The following is a 26852-nucleotide window of genomic DNA, read 5'->3' on the forward strand; positions in this document are numbered from 1 at the left end:
TTGCAGGCTGATATGTCTTACTTTAGCAGTCTTAGATTGAAGACTATTGCAGGCTGATATGCCTTACGTTACCAGTCTTAGATTGAAGACTATTGCAGGCTGATATATCTTACTTTACCAGTCTTAGATTGAAGACTATTGCAGGCTGATATGTCTTACTCCACCATTTCTTTGTTTTCGGGACCAATCAATATTTGAAAGCAAATATATCTGCGCAGCAAAATGTTGCAGACCTCATGTTCTATGACACGCACTTTGACCCCAATAATACACGCTGTAATTTATGCCATACATATCAGATACACCCTGCATATACGTCCAGTTGAACGTAACCCTGCCGCGACTATTTTAAGAATCTCCTTATCAGCAACAAAAACTAAGTTAAAGTTAAGATTTCTACATTGGTTAAACCGGATTTCATTTAGAATTTAAATCTTAATGTGAACGGGTCTCTTTATAGAACCTGTCTTTAAATTGAAAGGGGAAATGAGAGTTGATTTTTTATTCGGTTGGAAGTTTGGAACATGGAGAGGAGAGAGCCAGCCGATAGTGTTCTTCGAGATGAGACTTAAGATACGAAGCGTGACTTTTTGGCCCATCAATTCCCGCGTTTTTATTTTTGTCTCTAATCGACGTTATTTCTTTCTTTCAATCACTCTCACGTTCCAATGTCCTTCAATGTCCAATTGACCTACCCCCTATACTTAAAAAACATTAAGACGAGGGGATGGTCACTCCCAGTTATCCCGAACGCTGGTTATAAGCGCAATCCCTTGAGTACAGATACGGTGACCAGCACCTTGCCATAATTTAGCGTTATGGGAGGAGATACGGTACACTAAAACCCACACACCCATAATTTCTACAAAGCTTAATTATTGAATTAAAAGTAACCCTGAAATAAGTTTTAATTTATTTAAAGAGTGGTTACAATAGGTCGGCATCCAACACCGTCAAGTTTACCACCATTGCGGACTACAAAAACGTTAGATAGAGTTTGAACGTTATTACAAGTCCACCATAGTTAATCCCTTTTGTTCTAACGTGTTTGTCGTCCACATACCCATCAATGTCTCGTCTGAAGAAATGTTGTTGGTCAACACACCAGACTAATTTGCCCACCGACAATTGAAAGGGTCTGTTATTGTATTTCTTCTTGCACTTGGGCTATGCAGCATCCCTCTGATCTAACCCCAGGGTGTATTTTGGAATGTTTAACATTGGTATTTCATCTCTCTTCTTACTGGCGGGATCAACTCTATTAAGTGAGTGGGGTTCTTGAAAAACATCAATGATTTAAGGATTTTAACCTTTGAAAACCAGAAAAAACAAAAAAACCATGAAATTCATTGGTGAAAACGGACCGGAAATCTGTTATCAAGCGATATCTTCACTATGCTCCCCGTAGTACATAATAATTTCCCATGGTAGATCTTTCTATAAAACCAGAATGAAGATGGTTCTTATCATCATGAAGCCCACACCTTAAAATATACCATCAAGTGAAGAAGATAGGGTTCGGGTATGAGATCAGCTGAAGGAATGTGGTAGCCCAGTTTTTAAATATATATATAAGAAAAAGTTTAAGCCTAACACCCCCGCAAATTCCCAAATTTTCATCGAATACTTTAAAGATTTTATTTTAGCGCCTGTGGTCCTTCTAGAAGACTATAATTAGGAGTACTTAAATGTTTCGCGACACGTTTTTAATTGAAGAACGTAAAATTATTAATTTTAAACATAAAATTGAAAAGTCATTAATTTTAAATATGTATATAAAACCTCATCCATAGATAGCACCCTTATAAATTTATAAATTTTTATTTTTAACATTTTACTCTTGGTGTGGTCCTGATTTAAAAAAAGAATACTTTTTCTTTGAAATATACCGATTATTAATGGTACTCGTCTTTCTAGCAACTTAGCTAATTGCATTTCAAATAATTAATTTGCTAGAAATAAAATTTAAAATTATAATATTAATTTTGGAAACTTTTAAACTTAGCTGTAGAGGCGGGCCCCATGGGAATAATAATGAATCGAAACACGTATTTTTTAAAGGTGTTAAAATGGTTCGAACCAATGAACTGTAACGTAGAAACTGACTGACAAGTTATACTGCCCAACAAAATTTCATCGCTACCTTTTTTATAGGGGAATCTTTCAATTAGATAACACCCTAAGGGCTTGTAGGTATCGAGGGACAGAGATTTTTAACCAAGCTAGTGAGTGGCTGCATCATGATAAATGGAATATTCCTATGGATATATACCCCTTTAGAGTATCGAATTTTCGCCGACAATTTTGGGTTTAATAGTTTTTCAACAGGATGTGTACGAGCTGGTATCGTCGTTAAATTTAGTAATCAGAAAAAAACGCGTCGAGGGTCATATCACTCTTTGGTTTTCTTTATACACGCGTTACGATCACGTGTAATCATTTTAGAGCTGTCAATAGGTAGGGATTTTAAATATTGAATCAGTGAATTTTAATACTGCCATTAATATCATGGATTTCGTATTATTTTAGTGTTTTTCTCTATTAGTACTAACTAATTAGCAGTTAATGAATCAGTTTACCAATATTTTCAAATCTTTTTAAGCACTATATTATGACATCTTTGCAAATTTATATAAAAAATTCTTAGTGGACGAAGACTAGAACAAAATGGAATGACTGAAGTAACAGATATTAAAACTTTTCTGTTTGAAGACATAATTATAAAACATCAATTATTTGTAAAAAATACTTCTTTCGTTTTTTTTCACCAAAATTACATTTGCCCAAAATATTTTATCATGAAATTTTGCATTCAAATTTAGGCAGCGAATCATGAAAAGCTATGACTTTCGAAATGAAAAATCTGCTTCAAGCCGTCCGATGACACTGAGTGAATGTCCCCTCGAAAGAACTTTAAATTTATATTGATCGATATCGGAAATTTCATGGGAAAATACTTTGAAATTGCTTTAAAATTGTGTGGGACTTCTCTATACTGGTTTTTACTTTAATTTATTGACTTCTTACTTAAGTAATTTTAAACTTACTATAATAATCATTGCGTGTAAGAAATTTTTGAAATCTCATGAAATTGATGATGTTAGAAAATTTCGTGAGGTTGTGGTTAAGAATTTTTGTTTTTTTAAACCGAGTGGGCCCCTTTTCTCTTGTCCAAAATTATACCTTAAGCCAAAATGACTCGAATCTTAAATTTGATACAATGCTTTTAGAGCAGTAATTGTGAAGGATTACAACGCCACATAATCTTAACTTAAGAACATGAAAACTATTATGTTCCAAAAATGGTTTATACAGTGAGCGATTTAGAGTCGAAAATGTAACTTCTATCTCCACTTTGCCGTCCGGGGCACTGTTTTCGAGTTAAGATTGTCCATAGTATTTTACGGACGACCCCTTAAATTTAATTAAAAACCTGAAAGACAATGATTTCTAGTTTAAAACACCAGAAAAATTGTAACTCGAAAACAGTGTCACTTTTGGCAAAATGGAGATAGAAGAACTTTATATTATCGACTCAAAATCGTACTCCCAAAGAACATCCCCTTAATTTATGGCAGACTTATCAGAAACACCCTGTACATATAAGTAAAGTTTTAAAACTTAAATCACGATTAAAATGATTTTATTAGCTTCTGTAAAGAACTTTAAACCTTTAACTAGATTCTCTGGACCATTATCGCAATCTGAGTCGTGTTTCTTAAATTAATCTTAACTTACAAACCAAAGAAGCTATAGATTACCCCCTTGGATATGAAAATGACAAAAATATGCTTTAAGTTAACTGTACGCCGCGTGTTTTAAACTTGAAAATATTAAGGCAGTTTTTCCCTAATATCTAAAAATATTTATCATTGTTTTCAGTTTTAAATATTCACACGTATTTGATGCTTGGCGTGGTAACCTCTTAAACTCACGAGCGTGTTATCATTTACGTTACGCTTATTTAAATTTTAAAAATGAAGTTACATACATTATAAATTTTAAACCGTTATGTTTTAGTATGGTAATATAGCCTAACCCTTTCTTGGGGTATTTTAAAAATTTCGTATTTATTTTTTTGTTAATTTGGTATTTTTAACAAGAAATAACGAATAGGATCTTTACTTTAATTTTATTATGGGCGTTGTTACCACTTGTCAAAAGTCTAAAACATCACATCAAGTCGTTCTAAAATATACAACCTAGCCCTTTATGTAGATAAATCAATTAAATAACCATTAGATATTTTTCGGTTGCAAATATCAGATATTCTTCCTCTAAATAAGGGAAGTAACGAAAGAGTTATAGCGTATAATGTCAGAGCATTATGTATTATGGCGAAATTATACCGGTATTCTGCTTTGCGGCTAAAAACGGGTACCGCTGTCTGTATAGCTTTAAAGAAAAAGTTCAGGTAACATAACATTATACCTTAAAAGAAAGGCCTTCTCTAAATCTAAAAGGAATTAATCTCTTATTACAAAACAATTAGCATTTATTTAGTCTTATAAACTATCAAGGACTATTGCGCCATCCGCCATTGGTTAGTGGCGTCTGCTAAATCGAACCTACCTTACTCTTACCTCTCTCAGCCTGTGAAAATTCAACCAATCCCGTTGGAGTATGAGGTTCTGGCAAGCAGACGCCTCTAAACCAATGGCGGATGACGCAATAGTCCTTGATAGTTTTTAAGACTAATTAAATACTAATTATTTAATTTTGTAATAAGAGATAATTTATTTATTTTTAATATTTTTTTATTTTATATTTAGAAAAAGGTCGTTATTTTAAGGTATAATTTTATGTCACCTGACCTTTACCTTTAAAACCGTCCATATACGGCGACCTCCATGGTCGCCTAGCGATATTTCTCTGCCGTTTTTAAGGGTTTTCGCCCTTTTGAGTATCGTGTAATTTAGTGCTTGGTCTAGGGGTATTTTTTTAGAGATCGTTTTTTACCGAACTTAAAGGGTTATTAATCAATGTTTTAATTTATAATTATCTCCTTGTATTTTCGAAGCTAGTTTCGTGCCCGGAAGGGTCCATACCGAGCCCAGTTTTATTGTATTCCAGCCAGCAATTATCAGTTAATAAAATGTAAGTGAGGAAATTGTAGAGAGAGTTAGATCCGGCCGTCTTAATGAATTTTTTCCTGTGGTGTTTTTTTTCTTCTTGGTTGTAGTTGAGATTTAATTATGGTACTATAGAATTGTATCATTAGTCGTTCTGCTAGAGTAGTGATAGTGATATTGCAAATTTGCATATTTTCAATTTCAATTTTGGTAACTTGGGGACTTTGAACTATTCCATATTAACGAAGAAAGAAAATCTTTCAATTTTTCTTTTTGAGAGTGAGAGCGTTGAATTGAGTTGGTTTTATTTCCAAGAGTTAACAAACCACAGTCGTAATTAAGCTACGTATATATTCGAAATCAGATGGTGGTACACTTATGGTGTCATTATCCAGTCAAATTCCCTATTTTCCATTTTTAAAGAACAAAACTAATTTATTGGACCAAATTTTCACATTTACAACTGCCAAAACATAATAGTCAAAATTAAATCCTACTTTCTCTTAGATTAAAAACGCCTTCATGTATATCTTTTAAACGTTTCAGGCAACACAGTTATGGCGTAATTATCCAGTCAAGTTATCTATTTTATTTCAAATTTTCTTATGACAATCTAACTAACTTATTGGTTCAAAATTGGTCAAAGTTTTTAAAATTTATCGGGATTTTCAAAATTTGTCGGTTATTTTTAAGTAGTCGGGTTTTTTTCAATCATGAATATTTATCGAAATAAAAGGATACTATTTCTTTAATTAAAAAGAAGCAATTATTATAATCTCATTAGGTAATTATGAAGCGCGTTTATTTATGAGTACATACATACATTTTGGCGTCAGTATCGCGTGACTGTATAATTCTTGTTCAACTTTTAACCCCGGAAAATATTAATCCCTGTACCATGATATCATGCACACGTACCTGACCGGCCTCATCTTATCGAAAATATATCTAATAGCTAGAGACCCTTTTTCCGATGATTATCCCCAGTCATAGATAGGTAAGGGTATATCTCTTTCTAGAGGCATGGCTATACGTATTTCGGACGTTTATGAATGAGTGTTTCGCGTGTTGCTATCCGGTGCTTCCGTTAAAAACATCTCGCTTTATCAAGACGTTTTCTTGTATGATACTCGAGGGGCAAATCACGTAAGAAACCAGACGCGTAAAATACAACGTAGAAATATATTTCAATATTGGAAAATGCTAATAGCTAGCGGTTCGCGAACCCAACTTTGAGTAACTCAACCATATTCCACTTCTAATTGACCTTTCCTTTGTGGTATCAATCCGAGGTATTTTTTGGGGGAATACTGAGATATTTTGGAAAATTCTGAGATATTTTTTTTGGGAAAGTCTGAGATATTATTTGGGAAATTCTGAGATATTTTTTGGGAAAGTCTGAGATATTATTTGGGAAATTCTGAGATATTTTTTGGGAAATATTGAGATTTTTTTTGGGAAATATTGAGATTTTTTGGGAAATACTGAGATATTTTTTAGAAAATACTGAGATATATTTTTTTAGAAAATACTGAGATATATGTTTTTAGAAAATACTGAGATATATGTTTTTAGAAAATACTGAGATATATGTTTTTAGAAAATACTGAGATATTTTTTAGAAAATACTGAGATATTTTTTTTAGAAAATACTGAGATATTTTTAGAAAATACTGAGATATTTTTTCTAAAAAATACTGAGATATTTTGGAAAAACTAGGATATTTGTTAAAAAAACTGAGATAATTTGGAAAATACTGGTAAATATTTAGAAATAATGAGAAATTAGTAATCACATCTGCCTTTTTCTGAGAAGTGATTATCCCCTCGTTTAAACTACTATCACTTCTCCCTAGACTTTGGTTTTTGGCGATACTTCAAAGCTCTTTTAACCGGAATGATAAACCCTACAATAGTATGGCATAAAAAAATCATAAGATTTATAAGATATTATTAAATGGAAATTTCCGATTGTTATTTCGACACGAAACCTTTATTCCATCTTCACGATTTTGTACGTTTTAAACGTTCATTTCTCGACTATATCTCCATTACAAAATGTCCTAAGTTGCCTTAAGACTATTTTTGAAAGACATCGTTAAAGAGAATCGATTTTGAAACGTCATTTAATGGTTATCGAAGGATTATACAGTGTCGAAACCAAACTTATTTGGTATGAAATTCGCGAAACCGCCGACGGAAAAATTCGGTATGAGAAATTGTAGACCTATAAAACAGCGTCTGTTATTCGGTATAAGCCTTTAAATTCAGCAGTACTTAACTTAATTAATGAGTTATTAAAGACAATTCACAAAATTAACGTCTGAAAGCTTAATTGCACAATATTTGCATACCCAAAAACGAAGAACTAATACTTGTAAATCTAGCCAGAATATTATCAAGTTACGTTGAATTTGCCATAAGTGCTAGTTTAAAAATTGTCCGATTGGTCCTTTAAGGCGATAATTTACGGAAGCAAGTCTGTAGTAAATTCTTTAATTCTAGTATAATTGGATGAAACCCCTTAAGTCTTAAATATACGGTCGTTTCATCTCTTATTTTTACTTTTTTCGTCCGTTTTCCGAGGTCGCCAGTTGAACTTAAAAATATTTTTTTTATCTAAATGATAAATCGCTTGATTTTCAAAAGAGAATAAATTTTGCGACATGCATCCTTCATTTATACAGTTTGGTTTCTATGTATCCTTTTTTCCAACTCTGCACGAGGAGGCAACCACTCTTGAATTGTGGTGTGCAGATTTTTTGGATGTCTGGAAGAAAGTAAATTGTTGTTTAATAGATTTTCCTACGCTAATAGCTCAGAGTGGCTGTATGAAGGTGTAAAAATCCCGGTATCATGACAGTTGCCACTACATTCCATTTTCTCAGGTTTTAAATGAGTTCTCAATGGCTTTACTATTTCACTTTGAAGTCAAATAAAGTCTTTAAGAATTCAAAAGTCCAAAATCTGATATGCTGAATAAAATTGTATCCTTGTGGTTATCCCCTTGAACGTCCCATTCGTTTACGTCATCCTCTTTCTTCTTATTTCGTAACCAAGGGGTTGGTAACTCGATCCACCTTTTTCAAAGAATTCATTCCAGTCATGGACCGTGAAATGTTAGTAGTAATTAAAATATGATTGGTTACAATTATACTCCTGTAATAATTACGATCCAAACTTGCGTCAGATAATTTTTAATTACACGCGTGACAGTACAGGTGGTAACTATTTATAGTGATTTCGTAATCTACAAAAGTATTTTTTTTTTGTATTTTAAAAAGCGTAATTTCTTAGAAACAATTAAAAGTAAAATAAGACTCTTCTATTTGAGTTCCCTAAACCCTTTTTATGGGAAACCTCCCTGACAGGGTTCATACAAACCTGGAAAACTCAGGGGAAATAAGTAATTGACAAAAACTCAGAGACATTTTGATTTTTGAGTAAAATTCAGGGAATTTTGTGAGGTTTGAGAAGTTTGCTCTGAAGGGGTTGCTTGAACAAAAAAAGCTCAGGGACATATATAGGGGGAAAACCCTGGAAAACTCAGAGAAATATATGGGAGAAAATCCCCTGGAAAACTCTGGGAAATACATAGGGAAAACCTGGAATATATGGCGGAAAACTCAGGGAAATATATGCTAAAAAAACCCTGGAAAACTCAGGGAAAGATATGCTAAAAAACCCTGGAAAACTCAGGGAAAGATATGCTAAAAAAAAGCTAAAAAACTCAGGGAAATATATGGGAAAAAACCCTGGAAAACTCAGGGAAATATGGGGGGAAACCATGGAAAATTCATGGAAGTATATGGGGGAAAAAACCTGGAAAACTCGGAGAAGTCGGTTTTCCAAAGGTTGTAAGAACCCTGCCTGAAGAAACGAGCAAATGGTGATAATTTCATAATCGCCTTAAGGTACAGTAACGAATAACTCGATCCCGGTAATATTCTTTTTTTAGTGAAAAGAGACATTAAGTTTAAGTACTTGGCCACTTAAAAATAATAATCGTTCGGTCAACGGTCGGACGCGTCTGCTTTAACAAAATTGTACACACGTGAGAAACTATATACATAGTCGTGAACAAATATCATCTCTTTTTGAATTCCCTTATGAAAACATTTTTAAAATTTCTTACTTATTTATTTTTTTATTTCTCTCACTTTCAAACCAGCCAGGGTTTTTATGTTTTAACACCTATACTTAGCGTACACTTAGGTAGATCTGAAATAAGTCCATAGAATAAGCGCTAAAATATTTTGTGAAAGAAAAACAGATCCACCCTATACTTCATGAATGTAAACGGAGAGGATACTTTTAACTTTAGTGACTAAAGAACGTATCTTATTTATTTAAGCATTTAAAGATACTTAATTATGGATGTGAATGATTAGTTTTTATCGGTTTGTACCATACGCTATTAAAGGTCAGGTTGGTGTTTGACAACTTTTATGGTACATTCACCCACGCAATGTTATATCTATACTTCTCCAGGTGAAGAGCAGTTTACAACTGTTACTTGTGAGACTTATATTGCGTTTTAATTCTAGGTTTGTTTGCTAGATTTATAGATTGTAAACTGCACTTGGGATTTTTTATTTTTTTTTTTTTTGTAATCTTCACCGGAATTATAGCACACTTTTCTATGGAACATTTGAGACTAAAGGATATGCATTTTTTTCACAAACATGACTTTAGAAATTTGAAAAGATTTATTTTTATGTTGGAACCGGGCCTGCAGGTGTAAGCCTTCCATGTTACAAAAATGTATAATAAAAATTAAACCCCGTCATTGAAGATGATTTATATTCAAATTGCCACGTATTTTAAAAAAGGAATTCGACCTAACATACCTTGCAACATATCTGTAATTATCTCGGACCGGTCCGAAAATGTCCACTTTTTTCAAAAACGTTGAACTTCTAAATTTTGTCCGAACAAAACCAACAATTTATTTTAATAATACTCTATATGAAGGTGAAATTTTGCTGTAATATCAAATTTTAAACCTTGGGTTGCTGGTCCGTCTACTGCGCATGCGGAAATGTCCAGTGTGTAGATCCAAATAGGGCTTCAAAGCTACTAGTTCACCACCAAATTTGGGGGCCGTATTGTTAGAATCCATATCTTAATTTACATTATTGTTTTAATTGACATAACCATCAATATTCTTTAAGACCATCTTTGGAAAACAAGGTGGCAAACACACCAGCCTCTATTTTACCTTTAAAATCTAGGAAAATATCAAAGGTGTAATCCAAATGAAATTCGTGATCGTCTATAAAATATTTCCGCTCCATACCGTTCTTGCAAGAATTATTTTTTTCTTTCAAATTAAGGCCCGAAATTGATCACGTTTATAATTTTTTGGGAAAGGAATTTTTGAAATTGGCCATATACGTGGCGCAATATTTCTTGCGTGGACCAATTAGGGAGCCATTTGTCTCAATCAGACAGCCGAGATCTCACGTCTCTTTATATCGTACGATTAATGAATTTAATGCTACGATCGTGAAACAATACCGATTCACTGGTTTTCCCATATATTAACTATTATTATTATTTTTTTCCCCTTAAAATACCCCTGGGTGCAAGTCAAACTTCAACGAACGATAAGGAGAGAGAGGCAAAACACAACGAAAATGTCTTGCATCATTGAAATAGAATATATATATTTAGTTTTAAATAGTTCATTGCACTTAACGCTATTCATTCAATTTAATATATATTTGTTTTATCTCTCTCGGTTTGTTACATGGTGTTGGGTATTTAAGTCTCTGAACTTCAGGCTAAGGGTTACGATTAAACATAATTATTTTAAAGAGAAGGTCAAAGTGATTTCTAACCCATTAGTTCAATAATTTCGAGCTTTATGTGTACAGCGTGGCCCTGACGTCAAAATCGGCTATAGAAGTTACATTTTTGAGTCAAAATTTCCCAAAGAACACCCCCTTAATTATTCATGCCATACTTATCAGGAACGCATTGTAAAGTGAAACAGTCTTGAATATTGCTGGAAAATTCGGACAATACACAGCAAAAATGATCGAATTATTTCGACCTCCTTGTTTTGGTCAGTTTCATTAAGGTTTTTGAGTCTATTTTATGATTGAAATGTGCAAATAATATCAACTTCCATAAACCCTTCATGATCCCTTTAAAGGGTTACCGAATCCTCGCCGTTTGCACCGCGTAACGTCACGTCACGTCACGTGCTAATGGCCGATTTGATTTTTGAGATGGAACGTTTTCGTTTTCTATCTTACACCGATGAACTGTTTCGTGCTTTACGGTAATGCACCGCGCACGACTGGCACTTCAAAGCACAGTCCGTGAATGATATATTTATTTTTAAAGGATCAGCGTCTTAGAAGTAAGCGCGTATCCGGCCATTTTCATTTTCAAAATATGATTTACACCTTTAGAGAAACGAACCTTCAAAAATTTTATGTTTTTAATTTGATTTGTTGGTCCATCCACACTAAAATAGAGAGTTCAATTGTATTTTTCTTCAAAGGTCATTCCACGAACAGAGTTCAACCAACATTTTAGCATTGCCAATATTAGGACTTTATTTTGCCGTCCTGGATTTTAGGGATGACCAATTAATTAAATTAGAAATCATTGTCTAAATCAGTTTCTTAATTAAATTTAAGGGGTCATTCAATCATAAATACACTTGAAAATAGTGACCCGGACGGCAAAAAGTCTAAGAAATTACATTTTCTGCTCAAAATCTCCTAAAGAACGCGACGATGATTATATTCCAAGTTACATTAATCAATTATTGATATTACAGAATTCCAAATCCGTTCAATGGTAATGTAGTTAACTTTTACACGGAACATATTAACTTCTAGCAGAGCTTGAAATGTTCAGTCTTTTAAACAATGAACGTGCTTAGATAACTAATTGCATTGTTATGCAAAGCACAGAATTGTTCGGTAACCCCGGTAGATGACCCCCTGGCAGGTATGTTCACCCTTTTATTGGTCGGCCGGTACAATATGAGAGTATATATAATCTCCAAGAATAGGTTGTCTGACGAATTATGCCCTGAGGGGATTTTACGGAATCGATTATCATACCAATGAAGCGCTTTCTTCTTAACTTTTAAAGGAATTTTTAAGAGTTTTCTGCGAAGATATAAAGTTTTACCGTCCATAAAATATTATTTCTTTGGCGATTTTTACATGGCCATGGCTATAATTTTGCACCCCGTTGCGAAAAGCTGACGTATATTGTTTCGTCGAACTCGAATAACCCTCATTTATAAAAAATAACCTAAAATAATAAAGAAAAAAAAAACAATATCTTAAATAGATTCCTTCATAAATTCAGAGTGTATTGTAAAAATGTTCGTTTCATGATATTGTATCAGCCTGCAGTTGGGCTCTTTCAACGTCATGTATAGTCATGTTAAACTGTACAGTCGTTGACTTTTACTCAACTCTGGTTTATTATAATATTTTTGATGATTTTCAATTAAAAAGAAATAATTTAATTTGTAATTTGATAGATAAGGATTTACTTAGCACTTGTTACTATGTTCAGGTAATTCTGTTGGTTTCATGTTGAGGCTAAGGTATTATTTAAAATCTTATCTTTATCCATATATGATTAATCAGTAGAAAATTATATTTTATTAATAGGATTTATTGTTTAAATAATTTAATTCCGCATAACCCTTTTTTCAAAAAAAAAATTAAAAGAAGTGCGGTTTAAAAGCGTCAAGCTTTGAAGAAAACACGATAAAACACCGTGTATCTTCTTTAATTATAGCCCTGAACTTATAATAAATTATTTGCAAAATTCATTCCTTATCTGCATATGGTTTTCTGTAATCTTAATCCGATCAGATAATTTAAAAACATTAATCAAGTTGTGGGTGTGCGATATATAACAGCTGAACCTCGTTTCTGCATGCGCTCATACCTGCTCCTGAACCCGTATTGTAATAAGATAGTTGTCTGTTGCCAGATTTTAACCTCGTGCAAAACTTGATTTAGTAATATTAACAAAATTAACATTACAGTTTAAATATTATATGTATATGCCAGTAAGATTAAGTAAATTAAGGATGATTGAACATCGAGTTAAAATATTGAATAGATAAAATTTTAAAATAATTATAATTAGTGGGAATTGGACTAATTAATGGTCCACGTAAGGTCATATAATAAACATTAACAGACCAAGTGAAACTAATACATACAACGTAGATGCCCATCATACAATGTGGCTAAAACAATGACCTTTCTTATGTCGGGCTATCTTTCCAATGTGCAAGTGTTAAAATAACTTGAAAAGTTAATAATTAAGGTTAAATTTTGCTAATTAAATTGCTTTGGTCCCATTGAACCGAATTCCCATTCGACAGAAGGGGGGTTTTTTTGGGGTCCCATTCGACCGAACGTAGCCAAAGGTGCGATTTTATTATAGTCCCATTGGACCGAAATTCTATTGAACTGGAAGAAGACATACTGTGTGGTTTTGCATTAAATATATTTTTAATTTCACAACTTATTGTTGTTAAAATAAATGTGAGTTGAAAATGTATTACTGCACTTATTTTAACTACGTTTTAATTACGGCGAACCTCACCTACCCTAGCCTAACCTAACCTAACCTAACCTTACCAAACGTAACCTAACCTAACCTAACCTTGTTTGGAGGTAAAAAGATTATTTATATGAGTATTAAAAGCCCGCCTCTTACCACGAACAATTTATTAGCAATAATAGAAATATTTTGGAAAAGATGTCAGATAATTAATTGAAGAATATTTTGGAAAAGGTGGCAGCTAATTAATAGGAGAATATTTTGGAAAAGGTGGCAGCTAATTAATAGGAAAATCTTTTGGAAAAGGTGGCAGCTAATTAATAGGAGAATATTTTAGAAAAGGTGGTAGCTAATTAAAAGGAGAATATTTTGGAAAATGTGGCAGCTAATTAGTAGGAGAATGTTTTGGAAAAGGTTGCAGCTAATTAATAGGAGAATATTTTGGAAAAGGTGGCAGCTAATTAATAGGAGAATGTTTTGGAAAAGGTGGTAGCTAATTAAAAGGAGAATATTTTGGAAAAAGTGGTAGCTAGTTAAAAGGAGAATATTTTGGAAAATGTGGTAGCTAATTAGTAAGAGAATGTTTGGGAAAAGGTTGCAGCTAATTAATAGGAGAATATTTTGAAAAAGGTGGCAGCTAATTAATAGGAAAATCTTTTGGAAAAGGTGGCAGCTAATTAATAGGATAATGTTTTGGAAAAGGTGGTAGCTATTTAAAGGGAGAATATTTTGGAAAAGGTGGTAGCTAATTAAAAGGAGCATATTTTGGAAAAGGTGTCAACGAATTATTGGAACCAAACCAAACCTAAACTAACCTAAGCTAACCTAACCTAAGCTAACCTAACCTAACCTAACCTAACCTAAGCTAAGCTAACCTAACCTAACCTATGCTAACCTAACCTAACCTAACCCAACCCAACCCACCCGAAACCAAAATATTAAAATTTTAATTTAAAATTTAAAGACATTGATGGAACTACCATTAAGACTGTACTTCATTTTAAGCACAATTTGTTTATTAATTCTATATATCTCTTGCCTTGAAAGGAATGAAAGTGAGCGTTTTAATTAGTATCACGAAACATCTACTTTTAATATTATTAACATACCTTTCGGAGATTCGAACCAACAACCTATCGCTTCGCAGTCCAACATCGTATCCACTACACCACCGAATCGCTAACGGCTACAGTGTTTCAAGTTATATTCATGTATTTTTTAGGGGCATATTCGGACGATTGGGATTTCGGTCCATCGGGAATATAGCCATTGGGCTGGAAATCTAAAATCATTGCGGGATATTCGGTCGAATGGGATTTCGGTCCATTGGGAATTCGGTTGAAAGGAACGATACCATTAAATTAGCGCTGGTTGAAAAAGACAATAACTGCATGGGACACAACATGGGGTGGATATTTGTTTAATATAATATAATTTTACGTAATCTTTTGCAAGTAAAACCAGAGCTCTACCAGCACTAGCTACCTCATAGCCATGCAACCAAGTTCAAGGATAAATTCTCAATCAGGTTTATATAGATATATTTTTATGAAATTTAATTTTGCGGTACATCGTTCGTTTCCTGATTTGCGGCTATCATTAAATCGCGGTTTCGGCCGCGCAAACCCTACCACTATAATAATCAATTTGAGAACGTCGAAGGGGAGGGAAGATAATAAATATCAAAGCAATATCAAAGGCTTACAGAAGCCAGATAGATAATATAGCCCCTGGCCATCAACTTATATCCATTGATGAAATAAGTTCGACCGTGTCATCTTTCTAATAATAAAAGCCCCTGTGAGACTTTTATTTCGAGTCCGGCCAGTTTTCGGTAAAACTCTCACGGCTCGTCTCGTACCCTTCTAGGCCCTGAGCATCAGTGACTTCGGCGACGTTGGTTAGCGATTACTAATGGAAAAATTCGACATAATACATTTTTTGGTCTTGAATCATTTATTTCTGCTAACAGGGATAGATTTAATTTTAGAAGTAGGAATGGAGAACAGGGTAATGTGGGCGCCCGTCAAAGTCCCGGACTCCCTTCCGCGGGACGGAGGGGTATGAAAGAAGAGGCGGGTCATAGCGACAGAGGTAAAAACGAATTACGTATTTTTCGCCGTTCCCGTCAGCAACGTCATCAAAACGTAGTTCAAGTGAGCCACTAAGATAATTTAAACTTTTCGTTACGTGTTGGAGGGAGAGGCTCATTACTGGGCTATGAGTCGGACCGAAGTAAATACTAACCGTTCTCCATTCCTACTTATAAAATTAAATCTATCCTTGCTGCTAAAAATACTATAATCGATAACTATCAATTCTTAAATTTGCAAGGATCATTTACTATTACCATAAGTATATAATTCTTCTCTATAACACTCTGCATCTTCCCCAATGTCAATATCATCACCCACGATATTCTCAGGGCCTGCCAGACACTTTTTAGAAGCAGAAGCTCCTCGTGTACAGTAGATAATCGTTAAAAATTACACGTATCGGCTGAATTTCTTTCGATATAAGTGTTCTATGTTCGGAAAAGGTCACTATTTTTTCAAATCTTCGCGTTGAAAATCGTGACGAATTTCTTGGTATTACCAATACGCGTAATATTATTATCGGCAGGCGAAAAACGGAAAATATACGAATTTTTTTTCTTTGTACATATCGATTTGGCCTTAAGAATTAATTTGCATTTATTTTTCAAGTCATTGACTCGAACGAATCCCGTTCGTTTTCTAATTCTTACACCATAACGGATACGTCATTGAAAGTTATTAGTCTTGTTTTTATTTTGAGAGAGAGAGAAAGGGTTAAAATAATTATTTTAATTTTTCTCCGTCGGCCAGGCAAGCGTTAATTAATTTTTCTTTTATTTATTTATTTATTTTTGGTCATGTTTGTCGGGTTTGAAAGGGATATTTAACAGGATTCTCATGGTTCATAGAAAGCCTGGTAAAGTGAAGGTTTAAAAAGGGTGTGAAATATGTGAGGTAATTTTATCTTGGTTCATGTAGTACCGAAAGTCAAAATGACTTAATTCATATATGACGTCATAATGACTTTCTAGTACCAGCCTGAATTAATATATGTATTGTACTATTTATTTTTAACTATTACTTTAGACGATCAAGGAAAACCTTTGAAAGGCAGGGAATTTTGAAATGAAAAAAATTTGGTAATTTTGTTTAAAGAAAAGACGATGGTAATTTACTGTTATATTACGGACTGTAAATGGTTGAATCGCTCATGCACTGCATCTTCATGTGAAAACCACTCGTATTACGCGCTTTCTGTAAACACTTTTCATCGGTCGTACGAGTTCAGTATATCTCTTGATAAATGGTTCCTACGTATTTTGGGTGTTAAAACTTTCGTTTATGTTTTTTAATAATAGCTAATCGTGGTTTTTTCCCGCGGTATAAGGAAGGGTTTGTGTTGCAAAGTGAGCTCACACGCGTCTCACGATCAAGTTTCACTCGAAATGATGAAATCGACTGGGCACGAAAAGCAGCCTGCATTTTTTTGGATATTATTTCGAGGTTATTCTATTGTTATTTAAATTGGAATCTATATATTTCTAAAGGGATATTGCAGCTCGTGGCTTTTCGTAAAATTATTTAAATTATGAGATCATTTTAGTGGCTTAGTGTGAACATCCCTTCGTAGACAAAAGCTTAGATTTAGATTTAGAAAGTGCATTTATAGTAAGTTTTATCACAGGACCCTACACGTTATGCCTCTCTGCGAAGCAGATCATGACGTAATGTGGTGTGGTAACTGCCATTGGCTACGTTATAGGTGTCCAGTAAGAAAACTTCCTTATATATTCTTTAATAAACAGTGTAGATGAATGCAATATTCCATTTAAAAATATTGATTATTTTATAGGCTCTTTCGATAAAATAGTTCTTGCCTTCAAATAACTGTTGAAAAACTTCAAGGCTATGGGTATTATCCCTTTGTAATACGGATTTCTTAGCTTGACCAACGTTTTCACCAGCAATTTTCGAAGTAGCCCCTGTCTATTTCACGAATCACTGGAATCACGCATGAAAATCAGCGGTCTAAAAGCTGTTAAGCACGACGTGGCGCGGGCGGTGTTATAGGTCATTGTCTTTCAACCTCTAAAAAAAGTTGAAATTCAATGTTCTTCACCTGCCCTTTTTATCCAATCTTATTTTTCAAACCGCAAATCGTCTTTTTTGATTGAGTTCTTATTTAAATTCGCGCGTGAAACGCGATCGAAGGCAACGCGAGTCTCTTTGAATTCGCGCCATTGGTTAAAAAAAAACCCAAAATATTACGCGCCAAAAACTCTTTAATTTCTCATCCGTCATAATTAGAGAGTAAATTGACGATTGAATTTTGAAAAACCGTGAAAAACTTTGAAAATATAATTGCGGGGGAATGCGTCCCTTTTCTTTACGGTAAAGCTGTTGGAGCGACTATAAAAATTTACATCGTTGTAATAAGAAACAATAATTACGATTTGAAGAAAACATAAATTTATTTATTTTTGACTTCATTAAAAATAAATAAATAAATATAATTCCCTTTTCGTTAGCGTTAATTTTTTAATTCTGACATTTGTTACATTATTCACATTTAGTTCTTTCTTCTTAAAGATTACAGCGTTAACTAATTTTAAGCTTGTGCAAATTTAACCACCTTAATTTCTGGTGAAATTAACAAAAATTTGAGAAAAAATTGGAAATTAAAATTTTCATCCGCACCAACTCATGCAACTACAATTTTATTTTCCCATTACAAACCCTAAATATTTATAAAAAAATTTAAAGGGAACCTATTTAACTTTGGAACACGTATTAAAATGCAATTTGAAGATGTTATTTTTACGTTTGTAGTAAACTAGGGCGGGGTTTCAAGGGCTTAAGGTATATCGTTTTAAATCATTCAACTCTTTCAAACGAAATGTGATGAAATCTAGTGTATTTTTCTCTCATTTCTCGAAATGCTCAACCGTCCGTATTCGACAAACTTTCATTGTAGTGTATTTATTGTACCATCTTCATTCAAAAGATTTTTTTCTCGGACATCCGGATAGTGAGTGGTTAGAAATCCTTGATGTATTTAGATAGGGATGTGACGCTGTATGTTGGTAGAAGAATATATATATTTCTATAGGATACCGTCTTTAATGACCCCTCGTTTACGCCCATTTTCTGGTAAAATACACAGAAGGAACTCTCTCCCTATGAAAGACAATTATTATTTTGTCATTTGCGCCCATAACGAGCTCCTCGTTAAGGAGTTTGCGTTTTTTAACTGTGATTTATGATAACCCTTTGTCAAATTGAACAAGTAACAAGACGAGCAAGGCATTACCTTACCTCTCGTATGATATTATTTTGAGCAATATAACCAGGTTTTAAAATATTTCAAACTAGCAGTGTCGCCATTTTAAAACATGTCGGCATATTAAACCCCAAAAGCCATTAAAGATCAAAGTCAGTCTATTTACTGCAGTGAACTAGAAAATTACATTTTAGAGAAATAAGTTCAGTTAAAACGTAGAGATGTTGTGGTTCTTTAAAGAATGCTTCTTGGTATTGCTGATCGGGAATTGTCAAAATGGCCGCATTTCCAAAAATTTCAGCATTTTAAAGCGGTTTAGCCTGGACTTTGCTTATCATTTAAGACATTAACTTACATAAAAATAAATTCTGAAGCAACAAACCCTTTAAATTGGTAGAAATCTAAGGGATTAAAATCAAAGAATGACTCTGAAAATTTTGCTTTGTTCTCAGTAAATGTAATAAAGTTACGCCTTCATTATCTACTCGTTAAAAATACTATACCTTCGTATTATACATTAGTTATTATCAAGCTTGTTAAAAACAATCTAGCAATATTCAACTTTATATATATAAATTTTTTTTATAGAACTTAACAATGTTGTTGGTTTAAAAAATATAGTAATAGGGTTACATGTTCAGACAAAAAAATCTAAACTTTGTATAAAGATAAATCCATGGGAATTTTATTTAAATACTGAGAAAGATTCAAGGCCAAAAAACCTCAAAAAACTATCAGCTTTTGCATCAGTCACTCGTATAAATTCGAGATTAAAACTAGATCAGTGATTTCCCGTTTTTTATATTAAAAATAAAGAAATTTATTTAAATGTATATATATAAAAAAAGAAAATTCCAGACAGGAAATACCTTAGTCTGAATGTTTTTTATTTTATAAATATTTCAAAAAATTTAAACTTGAGTCTACACTCAAAGATCTTCTCATGTTACCATTGTAGCAACATCAACTGAAATTGATTAAGGCTAGCTAATTAGTGATTTGATATTCTTACTGCTCTAAGTTTCATTTCCTCGCATGACTCCTTTATAGTTGAGAAGAAAATATATGATCAAATCCTTTCTATTTAACCCTTCTATACGCTCTTATAGACAATGTTGCGTGATTAGTACACTTCAAAAGCAGAAGAGTTTTCTTTCTTTGAAAAAAAAATGATAAAATGATGTGGACTTCCGGCATTCTTGCGTAGGTAAAAGTTGAACCATCTTTAGTTGTTATATTTACGGAACATAGACACGTGACTCTTGATATTTAAAAACACTACAAGAAAATAATGGAATTGAGCTTGGTAGTCTTTACGTTCGAATCGCGTGATGGTTTCACTTTAACAATACTTAAGGAGGTTTCGTCTGCATCCAGACATCTGCCAGTTATGTAACGCGGTTGGTTCCGTATACAACTCGAGTCGAAAACGAAATTTGATCGTCGTGGCTATTCTTTAGAATATATCTCATCTCTTGACCTTGCGATGGTACGAGCAGCGCGTGAAATAATTCGAATAATTTACTTCCCGATGTCCATTGTTCTATACCTTGCTTTTAGATTGAATTATTTATTCCAAATTGTTCCACGTACGGTGATATATGAGCAGAATTTTCTACCGTAATGACTTTAAGTTTGGGTGAAAGTCCTGCAGTGGTCATTGACAGGGTCTAATTGACCGAACTCTAAGAAGTAATGAAAGTTTTGAATACTTTCTTGCCTGTCTATTTCTCACAGACGAAAGAAAGCTAGTTATAATTAAGCTATTTAAATTACGACATTTGAACCCGGTTTCTAATGATTATAAAATGGATTAAAGACAAAGTAGCTTCTTGCAGTTAATATTGAAATCTATTGAGACAATGCAGCTTCAAACTCGATGTAGTAGTTAGATTAACGTTTAGTGGGCATGCATATTTTGATAAATAAATGTATTGAAATTTTTATAAACCCTGCCGTAAATTTTAACAATTCTATTGAAAAAAGTGCAGCTTCTCACTTGTAGTTATCTTAAATGTTCACTAACTTCAAAGTTATTGGCTGAAATTATGGTCAATGATGAAATCAGGTATTGGAAATAGCCAAAGAAAAAATTTCCTAAACTGAATGAGGGTTACTAAACTTCTTAGCACTTGTTTTTCTAATACCCTAGCCCAGAACAATAAATTTTATTTTTCCAATCTCCCATATCAATGATGTCTCATTAAATCCCAAACCGCATTTAGTACCTATAGCTAACCGAACTTGAATTCGACACTTATAGCCTCATAAATATCGAATTAAATTTAAGTTTAAAAGACTTAACCCGGTATCTTAGTAAACTTGGCCCAACAGCCCTACATATTCGAGAGAACGTATCCAAGTACATACGCGTAACGTCTTTCAAATGGCCAGGGAAGTAATTAAGAGCGCAATCACGTTTTTTTATCGTTATTACTGGTAGATACTTAAAAATATAAGCCTGTTTTATAGGTATATACAGTGTGTTAAAAAAAGGGTGGTAGTTGAAAATGTTTTCATACATTTTACCCTAAGATACACGGTTATTTACGAGTTATGATTAGAATGTTCAACGGATAGCCCTAAAATTAAATTAGAAATCATTTTCTTCTAGTTTCTTACTTAACTTTAAAGGGGGGGCATCTGTAAAATTCTCCAATCATAACTTGTAAAAGGTGTACCTTAATTCAAAACATGTCATAGAAATTACATTTTTAACTCAAAATCACATTATGAACACATCGTTCTTTGGTCCTATCACCCTGTATATTTTCTTCTAAATCTTAGCTTAAACCAGAAAAATTAAACTGAGCCAATGGGCAAAAGTAAGACTCCTAATAACACATAGAGAATCGAAGATACAGTCTTGAAATGAACTAAAATTGCTTTAAGAAAACTGGTTTATTCCTGGATAATAAACGAGACTTTCAATGTGTTTCTAAGGGTGCTAGAAATGGAGTAGAAAATATTCCTTTACGCATGAATAACCTTCTAACCTTGACCTTTAGCAAATCTTAAGGGTATTTCTAAGAAAATGCAGAATCTTGAGAGAGATTTTTCTAAAGGAATTAAAAATTGCTTAATTTTTTTTTTATTTTTGTACCTACGCTCTTCAAACTGTTACGTCTGGAATTCCTTTTTTCAAAGTGAGTGATGGATTGATTCTGGTTTTCTCACCAACAGCATCAATGCGTCAAACGCATGCATGGTCTAGTTTCTATAAGATAATGTTTTTCTTTATGTGGGAAGGCATAGGATGCTGTACTATGGTTCACGGTGTGAGAGGTTAGTGGAATTAGGCTGGGAAAAAGTATATTTATATCAGTTAGAAATTCATGGCGGTTTTTTTCTTGCATTGTCATTCCACGAGTGTTGCCATGCAGTAACTTGTGAGGAAGATTCTTAATATGTGTGACTCATGAGTGAGGCTCGTAATATGTGTGTGATAGTTTGTGAGGGAGGTTCGTAATACGTGTGACAGTTTGTGAGCGGAGTTCGTCATAGGTTTGGCAGTTTCTGAGCGAGGTTCGAAATGTGTGTGACAGTTTGAGAACGAGGTTCGTAATATGTGTGTGACAGTTTCTGAGCGAGGTTCGAAATGTGTGTGACAGTTTGAGAACGAGGTTCGTAATATGTGTGTGACAGTTTGAGAACGAGGTTCGTAATATGTGTGACACTTGGTGAACGAGGTTCGTAATATGTGTGACACTTGGTGAACGAGGTTCGTAATATGTGTGACACTTGGTGAACGAGGTTCGTCATATGTGTGACTTGAGAACGTGGTTTGAAGCAGAAATATGCGCTAATAACTCTATTTGGGAACTTATAGTCAAACTGCATCCACTTACATGTGATTCCTTTGCTTAGATCAAACAGAATTCGATCACAAAACGTTCAATTTATGTGTATATAAAATTCTGATCTTGTTGTGGTCTCAATTTATTGATGAATTATTTTTCGAAATAATTCAGATCAAGTGCTAAATTTTCATTTAAACTCTTTTCGTGAAGGATAATTGTGAATATTATTTTTCTTGAATGTATCGTAAGTAAGGGATTATGGTAATGCAATCTTTGAGGAACGTTTACAATCAAAATTGTGAAAATGTTGAAACTGCGCTTGGCAACTGTTTAAAGACAGACTGGAGGATTTTACTTCCATTCTTTATAACTTTTCTCAATCGGATTACGTGGTCGGGAGTCTCGAAGCTTAAGACGCTCGCATCCGGAGGTGAAATACGAAATTCTTCATCACCTCTTAAAACTGTTGGCCTATGTTATGGGGGTGTGGGGTCAACGGGGTCATTGGCATTTTTTGGGCAGAGTGTTTGGGGAATAATCTTAGTTGACGGGCCTGCGGTGAAATTTAACCTTGTCAGAAGCGAGATAGGAGTTTAATAACAGGACGGAATTCAAAATCACGATCTTTTTGTTCCTAGTAATGCTTGAACAAATATTTTAAACAACGGATGTACAATACAGTACAGTACGCCTTGGTTGTTTCGAACCCCTTTGATTGAAAGAGAAACTTTGATGGCTTCAATCAAACGATGTGGTGCCGCGTATTTCAATCATTCATTCGATACGTGTAACCAACAATTTTCTAAAACAACAGTTTTCACTTCCTGAAAGTGTGAAATACAATAACAACATAATTTTCCATGAAGGTTGAACCATCTTTGTAGTTCGGAACAAAATAGCCTTCCATCACGTAACTTAGACATTGCCTTCCATCTCGCTTTTTGGCGCCTGCGCTGTGGTCTTTTTGTGTCATAAGAGTGCACAGAGATTGCAATGTATCAACCCCTTCTATGTCCCGATACTCAGGGTTGCCTACCCTTTTTGTACGTCAAAAAGGTCTATTCGAAACATAACGATGATAGCTCAACTTGTAGTACTCATTACTGGTACTCATTACTTTGATTCATTCCTCGCATAAGTTGAAAGAAAAGTTTTAAATGAATTTTTAAATAAAATAAAATTAAGCGGAATGGAACTTAATACGTATACAAAGTTTATAACTTTTGCCCTACAAACAAACGGTTATTTTTCCATCACAAACTCTTCCTGGTTGTACTAAGACTACCCCTAGCCTCTAGCTAATGCGATGTGTAACAATGACAAAATAATAAGCAATGCCCCTGAAGCTACGAACATCGGAAAGAATAAAATCACCTTCGAACTTTCTTTAGCCGTTCGTTTCCTCGAATGGTTTTGAATTTCTTTTATTATATTAAAAATAAAATGCTATAACTTAAAATTGTCTTCAAAAACATAAATGATATTTGAATGTTTTATCCATTATATTTTTAACGTGAAAAACGTTTTGAACTTGATATATTCTTACCCGGGGCCCCGTTTTGTTTGAGGTTAAAAGATGAACGGGTTGAATACATATATTTTTATTTTTTAATCTTTTCTTTATTTTATTATTTTTCATTTCACGGAATCCGTTACCCTAGACTCCTTGATGACCATAAGTCATTGTTCGAAACTAAAAAGAATTACTTTTTGACTTAAATTATTCTTTTCTTAAGTCTCGTAGTCGTATTTTTCGGGGTATTCTTGGATATCCTCGGTTAATTATTTCCGGTTTGGTCCCGTTTCTTTTCTTAAATGAGAATTTAGGAATTTGAACAAAAATATATGTATATATTTTTGGTTTTGTTGAAATACAAGTTCCTCTAGTGACCCAAGTTCTCGGTAATTGCGCTGAGATCCTTTGCACGGTGATTGAAGTTTTAGATTTTTAGAAATTTGAAGGGCAAAGTGTTGTCCGAGAGCAAGAGCTATAAATCGAACGGTTTGACGGTAATTGAGGTGATATCCATCCTTTGGGCGGTTCTGGATTTTAGAAAAACGCCTGGACAAAGTGTTGTCCAAGATATACCCAGAGCTATAACGTAAGAGTTCATTGTTTGAACTTGAAGACGTCTCGTATGAACCTGGTTTGAAGTTTCGAAGCTATCTTCGCGTAACCCTATCTTATTTAGAATCTTGATTTTTATCATTATCAAGGTACCAATTTGTAAATGTCACTGAAACATTTAGAAACATATTTTTCACAAGAACGACTGACTAAGTCTTGGCAAAAGTTGCTAAACACGTTCTTTTTAAAAACGTTTCAAGTATCAAGACATAATGCGGAAACATTAATCTTAAAAACCTCTAGAGTTGTCTAGGTCTACTTTTAATTAAGCTAAACATTTTTTTATTTTTATTTTTGCAAATTCCTGAAATGAAAATCAACCTTACGTAGCAAAACAACCTATAACCATCCATCAAGATTAAATATAGGACGTTAAGTCTGGTCATATTTAACCAAACATTAATTATTATCTATTTAAATTAATGAACAGATGACCCCTAAAATGAAAATTAATTATATATATTGTTTTAAGGCGATTAATTAAAATTGAAAGAAAAATTAATATTAATTTACTTTGATTTTTATTTAATCCAGAAAGAGATCGCCCTGGTGTTGGAGAACTGTACTAATTTCCTATCGCGAGCCACGCACCCGCTCCGGGGCTTATTACGTCACGTGACTCTTCGGTGGTGGTTCGGAAAGTGGTGCTGGATTCGGATCTCTGGAAAAGAGCCGGGAAGAAAGAACTCAAACTTGTTGGAAAGGGATGCTGATGAAGGAAAAATAATAATCTAATACGATTTTTTCAACCGTTCGGCCGACCAAAGCAAGGGGGGCAAGACATAAGCGGTAACAGAAAGAGGTCCTCGCTAGACTCTTCGCGTATGGTGTGTGCCTACGGGACTGTAGCCAAGTTGACTCCATCCAGCAACCTGGCTAGTAGGCTGTTTTAGAACTTCCTTAGTCGAGTCTTTTGCTGGTGTATAGTATCATCCGACTTTTGGTACAAAACTCGCCGGAGGATTTCGGGGACGAGTTCGAAATGGGGAAAGTGCCGTCTACCAGCCACCGTCGCGTCACTTAGGCCTAACGTCTTACCTCGACTCGAGTTGTAAGGCCAAGGTGAAGAGTTTGCTAGGTATCGGGAAAAAAAGAGAAAAATTTTGGTTTCGTCTTCTCTCGATACGCTCGGAACTACGCACGGTGGAAAAGGAAATTCATTTTCCAAGAAATCGCGAGATATTTTGAGAAAGGACTTTTTGGAATCAATCAAATCAAGTGATTTGTGTTCCCGAATTAATTGTGTTGCCGAAAATATATCAGACTGTTGAAGTTTGGTTCATTTCGAATGAAGGAAAGCCTGTTAGCAGCGATGGCAGGTAAGAGATAATAAATTTTTAATTGATTCTAATTAAATTTTGGAGTTGAAAAGCGTCATTTAGTGGGGGGAGGCTTTAATAGCGTTTCCGTGGTATGCTATATTTTTAAAAGAATTTTTCTATTCATAAAAATAGAGCAGACGATTTTTCCAAAAGGTTTATCAGGGTTTCAGTACTTGGAAATCCTGAAAACCTGGAAAAGTCAGGTATATTTTTAAATGAAAAATCAGTGGCAAAGTTTATACTTCCTTTAAAATTACATATCATGCCTGTAAATTTCACTCTATTTAATTGTTTTAAGTTTATACATATTTGTGTTGGGTTATTTACAAGAGAGAATTAATCTCTCTGTGGGTATTTGTATTCATTTCGAATTGGATACCTTATTATTGAAACTGCGTGTTCAATAGTATCACTCGAGAAAGCCGTGATCTTGTTAAGGGCTACTCGAAAATAGTCACGTTTATTCTTAGGAGTGTTTGAAAAGTGGCGCGCTCTGAAGTGATAGGTGACCTTTACCTGCCCGAAAATTTAACCTTGTAAGATGGTAGTTAGAGAGGACGCTTATTCGTGTTTAGGTTTCGACTTGACCTTGAATTCTTCTATTGGTTGAATTCAATGTCGAATTTGGAGTATGGGCCTCAAGAAAACGGTTATT

The 26852-nt window shown here is 33.9% G+C and overlaps 1 protein-coding gene across 2 annotated transcripts in view; it reads left to right on the forward strand.

The window, feature by feature from the left end:
* LOC149654233 (uncharacterized) overlaps positions 1 to 26852 on the forward strand; it is a 74474-nt gene that overhangs the window by 11809 nt on the left and 35813 nt on the right. For both annotated transcript variants that reach the window (XM_089845681.1, XM_089845682.1), the window contains exon 2: positions 25410 to 26194. In XM_089845681.1, the coding sequence (XP_089701807.1) occupies positions 26164 to 26194 (31 nt within the window). In that variant the 5' untranslated portion in view covers positions 25410 to 26163. The remainder of the gene's footprint in view (positions 1 to 25409; positions 26195 to 26852) is intronic.

The sequence above is a fragment of the Phalangium opilio genome, unplaced genomic scaffold (genome assembly GCF_054372755.1).
Source record: "Phalangium opilio isolate 3A_F unplaced genomic scaffold, DU_Popi_V2 ptg000079l_1, whole genome shotgun sequence".
Classification (NCBI taxonomy): Eukaryota; Metazoa; Arthropoda; class Arachnida; order Opiliones; family Phalangiidae; genus Phalangium; species Phalangium opilio.